Source organism: Lethenteron reissneri, chromosome 26 (genome assembly GCF_015708825.2).
Source record: "Lethenteron reissneri isolate LAM-NWPU_2019-01 chromosome 26, ASM1570882v1, whole genome shotgun sequence".
NCBI classification, from domain to species: domain Eukaryota; kingdom Metazoa; phylum Chordata; class Hyperoartia; order Petromyzontiformes; family Petromyzontidae; genus Lethenteron; species Lethenteron reissneri.
In genome coordinates, this window is record NC_083804.1 from 13202530 (window position 1) to 13211722 (window position 9193).

Below are 9193 nucleotides of genomic sequence, written 5' to 3' on the forward strand. Positions count from 1 at the left end.
TTACATTGTAAACATTTATGCAAAGTGACAAATCCTATGGAGGTGTACTCCCCAGCAAGCAGATTTTCCACTACTGGTTCAGGACCTCCCATGGAGACGAGCACCCCACTGCACACTCATTTCAGTAGGAGGATATTGGCTCTTTGAGTTTCACAGTAAATAACTGGTGGCCAAACCTCAACTCACAACCTGCACGGGCTGCCGAGCATTTCAAGTTCAGCTCGATGGAGATGCAGCATTTGTTTTTACTTTTCAATACAACCTAATTAGAAACGGGAAGAATCTACATAAAGGGAGCGGCAACCTGAAGACTTGCCCCCGGCAGTGAAGGCAAACATGAGATCTCCCATGGTACTGCCACATTTCTAAATTCAAAAACTACAAAGCCAGCTTAGCCCCCAGTGAATTAGCCGTGTGGTCACCGTTTGGCTCTTGTAGCTCTCGGCTGTATGAAGATTTGGTTTGCGATTCACAGTGTCAGAAAGTGTGGCCACCCGTTATAAGATTAAAAATATTTAAATTGGACAATTGTAAAAAAAATCAAAAGACATCACAAATTAAAATTCTCAAATGCAACTACAATACTTAAGCGTGTTTTTATATTAAACTAGAAGGCAGTCCTCAAAATTATGGATTTTACAAAGCACATGATAGATTTAAGGTCCAGGTGTTGAATTTCACAATGCAAACAAGTACAGTTGTGAGATTTTTTTTAAATATTTGCAGATAAATATCTCTCATTCAGCCCTCATTCAATCATTTTTACATGTAATTGATTCTCATTATTACCTTAATCACTTATACTTATCAATCTTAATATACTCAAACCTCTCATTCACTCCTCATTCATGCATTCATTTATTCTCATTCAATAATTCACATCTCATTCATTCTCATTCCTACCTCAATCACTCATTCCTCGCATTAATTCTTACCTCATTCAGGCACTCATTCCTATATTACCTTGTACAGTGTTTCTCATTCTTACCTTATTCAATCAATAATTTTTATCCAGTACCACCCACCAGGATTACTGAGGCTCTCCCATGACTTCCTGGCCCAGCTGTTGCTATGAACACCATTGCTAGGCACACCGTTGCTTGGGAAACGGTTGTTAGGGACGTTTGTCACGAGGCTGACGGTTGGTCCTCGCAGCCAGGACAGACATTTGCTTTCATAATACACAAGCTCGTTAGCATAGCGGGGTTTTCTGTTTTGTAGTCCACTTTGTGCTTTTGTTTTTGGTTCATTATTCGGCACGCGCAACCAACGGGTTTTAGAACGATACCAAAGTTGGGGCCCGTAGCAGCTAAGAAAAAAAAGTGGATTTGTATCAAGTTTTAAAAGTTCGTACAAACAAACAAGGGGTGAGATTTCATTCACATAGAAGATAGTTACTCAGAATATATGCCTCGTATATAAATTGTTCCCCGTTATATCATAAGTTTCCATCACTTGTGTCCATTATCCACGTATCCATAACCCTTGTGCTCTCTATTACCTTATTCGCGCATTTTTTTAATTCATTTTGGATATCATGTTTTCTTATCTTTTATAAAAAACATTTTTCACGTCAATTTAACGCATCTTATCTGGATTTTGCCCATTAAGTGTCATCTATTTTTAATAGTCTGTGATTAAATGTTTATAATTGTTATAAATGTAAAGTTGCACATGTTAAATATGAAATATAATCATAATACAGTTAAAATGTTTTTTTATAACCCATCCATAAAATGTGTATGACGTCTTGGTGTTTATATTATTTGGGTCTTTCCGTAAAGCCACGTAGATAGAATAAATATATAAAAATAATAACAATATCACGCACGACGTTTCGATCGCATCACAAGCAATCGTCATCAGGTGAAAAAATATAGCAGGAGAGCTGCTGGGGCAGGATGTTATAAAGGGTTGATGGGTGTAGCCCAAGGGTAAGTGGGCGGAGCTAGAGATGAAATTTGCATATAAATGTAAGATCTGAGAGCTGAGCCATACCCACGACGACGAACCTGTGTGGGTGGCCATTGTATTGTGAGAGATTAGAATGTCAATGTAAGAAATTTGCATGTAAGTGTAAAATCGGAGAGCTCGCCCAAGAGCCAGTCTTGGTGTTACATTGCATTTCTGTTCCTGAATGTTTGGGGGCTTTCTAAAATGTTTTCTCTTTTAAAAGGAACGCTTCCACTGAACCAGAAAAGGAAAATGTCAAAAAATGGATGGTGTCCACGGTAATATGCAAAAAAAAAACACTGTTTTGCCTATTATATTTAAGAAAAATAAAGGAAATAAATCGGGGTTTTTTTGACAGTTAACAGAGAAGGGAAGGTTGTAAAATGCTTTAATTCCAATTACAAATGTACAGCATTGTCCATTTTAATTGTTAGGACTACATGTAATTCTGTTGATGATTTTGTTATTAGGAGCTCAATTCTTGCTACTTTGTACTTAACACATTTCAGGCCAGTAAATTCTGAGTGATGCATCTTTCACTTGTATGTGCCCTGTTACAATATAACAGAGTTTTAAACCAGTGCAGTACTTCCAACTCTCACTGCTGGCAGTGGGCGTCAAATATGATTTACAAATAGCCCTGGCTTGCCACATGAACACACCTTGTCACTGAAATAAAAGTCGGTTACAGAGAGATGTGGTTGCATTTAGTTAGATGCTTTATATAACCAACTTGTATTTGTATTAATTTTGTTTTGAGTCACGGCATAATCGTATAATATAACTCAATGGCCACAGTTGGAAGGTTGTCACAGTTCATATGGTTCAAGTGGCAATCCTTTCAGTGCTATTGAAATTGGAATATTTATTTCTGAAGCCAATTTCAGAGATGTCAAGCTTGGGTGGGGTCATGGGTAATTTTAGGCAAAATTTTGCTTGGTCCATTTTGAGAATGGTACCGTATCTTATGATCCACACATAAACATCATTTATCTGACATGAGCAACATTCTACATAGTTTCTAAGTACATATTTATCACTCAAAGGCATGTAATGATTCAACCCTCTTCAAATGAGTTCTTACAATTCAGGATTGCCATTCATCCTAATAATCCATTGCTTTTAGTCTTGTATTATCTTTCTTATGTTATACCTTGTTTTGTACGTGGTCTAAGATGCAATTCACATATAATTTGAATTAAAAGTACAGTAAATAGTCTCGTGCAGCAATCCCTCGCCAACCGCGGAAGTAGGTTTCCTGGAAAAGGTCACGGTAGGCATATCCTTGGTTGGTAAAGTATAATAAAATATAAACATTAAATAAACTTTCTATTCTTTAATATTGGGGGTAGAAGTTAATGATTATGACAATGCGATGATGGGGGAAGGGTGGTTAGAAGGAGGTGCTCAGTCCACAACAAATAGAAGCAAAATATGTGGTTACGATAATTACAACAAATCGGACGGCTGATAAGCTACCACACAGCGTCACGGATTGTCCGGTGGCTCAGGGGAGAACCGCGGCCCCGCAAAATTTGTAGATGTGTAATGCGAGCAAGGAAAGAGGGGGCGGAGTCTGGGTCACGTGAGGAGGAGGAGGAGTCAGGGTCACGTGAGAGAGAGGATTTAGGGGGAGAACCGGAAGCGATCTAGGAGTTGAGAAGGAGTGGAAACAGGGGGAGGCCCCGCTGGGCAGTGGCGAGAGGGTGGCGCCATTTGCCACGTGGTGGAAGGCCACGGCACTGTCGGCCAGCGGTGTACGTGGGGCACAGCAGAACTAGTGGGCTAGAGTTAGTGGAGTAGAGCTAGCGGAGGAGAGCTAGTGGAGTGTGGGAAGCTAGCCGGGTGTGAAGAGCTAGCAGAGTGTGCGGGGCACACAGAGCAGCAGTGTGGCTGTGGAGCGGAGCAGCGGTGTGGCTGCAGGGTGCACGGTGGAGGAGGTGCGGGTCTGAGCGAGGACGCCGCAGGGGCGAGAGAGACAAGAACCCGAATAAAGGACAACGGAGACCTACACTGTCTGAAGAGTCCTTTATTACAGATGCATGTTGTGGATATTCAAAATTGCCAGGCCGCGTTTGGCGAGGGATTGCTGTACAGATAATGCACCGTGTGTACATGAATTCCGCAGTTGGCAAGTCCACAGTTGCCGAGGGATTGCTGTACACGCCATTCTATGAAAGTATCATGAGCATACGAATCTATTTAAATAAAATTGTTATATACCTAATGCATTAGATTCTGCAGTGTAAAGGCAAAATGTGTATTCAAATACAAAAAAGACAGGAAGATTTTTTTTTATCCTGTGGGTAATTAATCGATAAGTAAGAGATGTGACTTGCCTTCCCTGCCGTTGAAATAATGGACTGTTTTGTGTCCCTGTGTGTCTGCATCTAGGTGATTCCAACGCTGGTTCGTTTAAATACGCAAGAGAGCATTGAGCTGCAAAAAGCAGTTTGGCATTTTTTAAACCAACCCAGCTAATGAACGAATAATGAATGCTGCGCCAATCATCGCACTTCCAAACCATGTGAACATTTTGGTGTTTTGTTAGATTTTTGTATTGCAACAAATGGTTTGGTAAACAAACGTGGTATAGTTCCACCCAATGACTTGTTTGGTTGTAGTTTGCAGCACGTGATTTATTTTTATACTGTTGACTTTCACATGTTTGCCATAATCGTTACGTAACTTTCACAGTGTTTCTGTGGTTTACATGTTTCCCAGATGTTATGATTTTTTTTCCCGAAAATTCTTAATTGTGACCACAATATTGTCAAGTTATTGGACTTCTGCTTTTCTTATTTGCTTTGGAGTGTATGCATTGCTTAGAATTAAGGTAAATGTGACATAACCAGCCACCCTCTCAACCATATTCTGTGCTAACTGTGGTGGCTTATCTTGCCGAGGACGTGGCAAATAAAATAAATATTGAAGCTTCTGTTGAAGCGAAGCAACAATTCTTGATTTTAAAAAGGATATATAATAAAGAGCGAAAAAATAATTAAATAACCCTGTTTTCACTTTTCTATTGCCATTTATTCTCCCGTTCATAACATGACAGGTTCAAGTTCATGGGTGTTTGTCATCGTGTTGCCATATCACGAAATAACCTTTCTAGAATTATGTACAGTGCTTATTAACAGAATGGCAAGTGTTATTTAAGGTTGCAATGATTATGTATGTTGAACGTTTGCACTACGTAGCCAACCGTGCTAATCGGAGGTTCGATTAGTGGACACCAGAAACGTTTTACACATGGCACACCACGGGAATGGGAGTACAGACAAGGAAAAATATATAAAAATGTCATGCTCGTGTTCAATGGACTGCATTTGAATAACTTAAGTAATCATCCATATTGCAAATACTGAAGCATAAAAAATAACATTGCAAATTAGAAATATTTAGAAAAAATTTCGGAAACATTGCAATCATTGTTCAATTTATAACAATTTTATCGTGACAATTGCGTGGGAACCCGTCATGGATACTTGCCTACGATTTGGGCATACATAATACGACCGACAAGGTGCCAAGACTGAATGTAGTGTACAGTGTGGGACCACAGCACAGGCACCTTCCCGTCTTGGTGCTGAGTGTTTATTACACCATTGGTGGTGGGTGGGATCAGCGTGTTCAGGATTTGAGAGGCCTCCCTGACCTCACTGCAGAGTTCTTAAATTCCACTCGGAGTAAATGTCAACCGCAGCAGCGTCGTGTCACCATCGTGTACACTGGGCAAGTCTGTGTTGCTGCATGTGGGAGCCCCTCACCATTGCTTCCCATGTTCCACGAATAGGTACTACCTTGCAAGCTCCCGTGAGCTTGCTATTGTGCATTTTTACTATACGCACTGCCCTAGCTTGTAAAATTGCCATTAATCGTGGCTCCGAAGCGTTCAATGAGAGAGGGGAGTACGTCTGCACTTTCCTTATTGAATCTCCCGAGGAGTCAACCTGAATTCCTCACCATTACCACCACCTCCATTGTCAAATCATCAAAGTTTATGGAAAAAAAGGTATTTATTAGTCATTGTTATTAAACATTTATCATTCCCCCCCCCCATGTTTGTGGGGCTGACGTCCACCCCCACTTTCGTCGCGAGGCAGGTGGGGCACGACATTCGCCCCTTTCACTCCCTCCACCGCATCAGTCGGCCACAGCTCACGCGGCGCACAGTGGTATGCCCACGCCCGACATCTGCGAGCGATTACCTGCCCGCTTGCCCGTGCCTCGGCTCCGCGTCCACTCTCGCAGCGTGTTTTTCCCACGCAATCGCTCTACACACAAATCAGACACCACACCGATGCTCTGTGCTAACTTTTATTGGCGGTGCAAATACACACTACCTCGGGGAATATTTTGCGAGAAGATCCTAGCCTCCTGCTACCTAAGTGCCCAGTCACTTAAACACCCTACCACGTACCTCGAGGCTGTACTCACGGCATCGCACGGACGCAGTGAGAGTCGGAGGGAGAAAGACGAGACAACTTTTTACCTATCACTGCCTCGTAGCAGCACTCGCTGGCATCACATGGATGCTGCAAGCAACTCGAGGAGGCAGGATGGCAGGGAGCGAGTCTTGGTGGCCCAGAGGTTGAAGACAAGAGCAAGAGTCGTCCCGGGCTCACCTTTTTATGCCCCTAACTTCAAAGGCCTGGGGTGACGTCGTTCCGCGCGGCCAGTCGGGCACCTACTACCTGTGATTATCGTCCCCTACTATTTTCTCTTACATGGAGTGCCACAAGCCAATCGTGCGCCTACCTCTGATTACCGCTCACTTGGACCTCGTGCCACGGGGAGTGCTGCTGCTCCACCCACCCATTGTTCTCCCGTGCTCATTAATTTTGACCTTGTCTGCCCTTCTTGCCTAATATTCCACCCTCAGCATCTTCCAATGTCGTGAATGACTCATTGCGGCTGGCCCAGTGAACCTTTTTGCACCCATACAATTTTAAGCCAACTCAGTGGCACCGCAATGTGATCTGTCTTGCGAAGGTCGGCCAATCTCCTGGCACCGGGAAACCGTGGGACTTTCCTCCTGGATGCCCTTCGGATTAAAACCCGTCATGCCAGGCAATCCCCCACCAAGACACTGCGCTGCGGGTGTGTGCTCAGCGTGGGGGCTGGGGGGGGGGGAGTCACAGCGCTGCCGAGTTTCTTCGTGGCCGTGGCACCACATGTTCACCCGTACCAGGAACAGAACCACACTTTTTCTCTGTGGAACAAGGATTCTGCATTTGCGAATCTTGCATTCCCAAACATTTTCAAGAACGTAACCCTGGCAAATAGAGGTTACTGTTTTGTTAATTTTGCACCATGAACCCTGCCACCTGAGTTTGATTTCTCAGCCACGGTTAACATCAGTGGCAAGTGCTGTAATATAAAATCTGTTCTCATCCATTTGTGGTGGTGGGGGGGTTAAGGAGAATGTGCTAGAGTGTACTTGTTGCAATAATTCAGAACAGGTGGCCGAAAGGTACTGTTATAGTTTAAGACACGTGCCGTAAGGGTGTGCAGGGCACCGTCCGATCAGCGAGGGGACCGAGTGGGTATATTAGGGGAGTGAGGCCTGCGATCTGGGTGCTTGACTGGGGACCCCAATGACCAAATAAGGTGGACGACATTGGGGCTGACCGATCGTGTAGTAACAAGGTGGAAACCATCAGGGCTGACTGATAGCGGAGTAATTACTGGCAAAGTTGTAATTACGTTCGAAGTTGACACCGTACGTTATCTTTAGAAATAAACTTTACCTTTTTCGAAAATGGACGTCTCCAAGGAGCTTCTTTATACATTGATGTATTGAAAATGTCTGATATTTGTTTTCATTTTAATAAAATAAAGTTACTTGTGGTTTCACTTGCTTGGTATATGAATGTGTTTTTAGGGGTTAAACCACAATCGTGTGCTTATCAGTGCCCAACATGTAAGACGTTTCCTTTCTGGATTTCCAACCACATTAAGGGGTCTTGATAGACTATACGTGCTTAACTGCTGCACTCGTCAATGCTAAATGGTAGTTCACCATCGTTTAACCTTTCTGCAGTGCATTCCGTGGCGAATACATTTTATAATAGGTCTCGTGGATCTGAATGATTGGCACGCCTTGGAGAGGCCTTCAACTCGCAGTGGATTGACACGGTTATAAAGTACTACGTTAATTTGTGAATGGTGGATCATGGCATTTGTACTTTATTTGCAGTCTCTGCAACAGAACATAGAGGTTTATGAATTTTACTGCCAAATAGGAAGCCCTGCAATACACCCAGTCAGGCCATTTTACATCTGGTTTAGATTTTATTTTAGACTAGTGGGAAGTACTCGGCATTGCCCGGGTCTTAACAAAATGTCAAAACTACTCTTAAAAATCTAACAGCAGTGCGTACTAACTGGTGGTACCTGCTATGATTACAGCAGTGCATAATGTGGTGGTACCTGCTTTCACTGCAGCAGTGCATACTTTGGTGGTATCTGCTAGGATGACAGCGGTGCATACTGTCTATGGTGGTACTTTCTATGATTACAGCAGTGCATACTGACTGGTGGTACCTATTACAGCAGTGCATACCGACTGTGATGGTACCTGCTATCACTACAGTAGTACATGCTGACTCTAGCAGTATTTATCGACTATAGCATAAAGTACTCACCTGACAGTGGCGTGGTGAAGCCTAGTCCCGTGCAGAGCCTCCGGCCTCGCCTAGATTGTCCAGCCGGCCGAGGTGGCACCTTGGCAGGCGGGTTGGGCTGCTACCCCTGACACCCCCTCCCCCCATCCACGATCTCCCCGGCCGCTCTGCAGTAATATCTACGGCCTATAGTGGTAGCATCTAGCGACTATATAGTAGTAACTGCACGCATCGGGGTGGGGGGGACATCACAGTGAAGACTTAAGCTCAGCGTTGTGTATTTTATAACATTTTTTACGCGAAAGAAAATGTCCCCCTCACTCCCACCGAAGGCGTGGAACTTGGCATGGGCCGTTTTTCCCACAAAAAGCGTGTGAGTTGGTATGGTCGTGCACGTGTCATAAATAAATAGATAGCACGCAAAAATCTCACTAAATCGCTCATGAAACTAATTTAAAGTTGACGGATGTGAAAACGGAATAGCGCTTGCCCACGGCGGGGCTTACGGTGTGGTACCCGGCAATTTTTATTTAGCGTCAACCCCACCATTGGAGAGCCAAATCCTTCGCAAGTGCGCGAACACACACAAAGCCACACACACACCCACA

General features: G+C 43.5%; 1 protein-coding gene across 5 annotated transcripts in view; it reads left to right on the forward strand.

Annotated features, from left to right (window-relative positions):
* LOC133347711 (uncharacterized) overlaps positions 1-5479 on the forward strand; it is a 30435-nt gene extending 24956 nt beyond the window's left edge. For 2 of the 5 annotated variants that reach the window (XM_061560214.1, XM_061560213.1), the window contains exons 19-20: positions 2177-2231; positions 4348-5476. In XM_061560214.1, the coding sequence (XP_061416198.1) occupies positions 2177-2231; positions 4348-4434 (142 nt within the window). In that variant the 3' untranslated portion in view covers positions 4435-5476. Of the gene's footprint in view, positions 1-2176; positions 2232-4347 lie in introns of all 5 variants that reach the window. The other 3 variants (XM_061560212.1, XM_061560216.1, XM_061560215.1) reach the window with 2 other exon arrangements.
* Positions 5480-9193: the final 3714 nt, after the last annotated feature.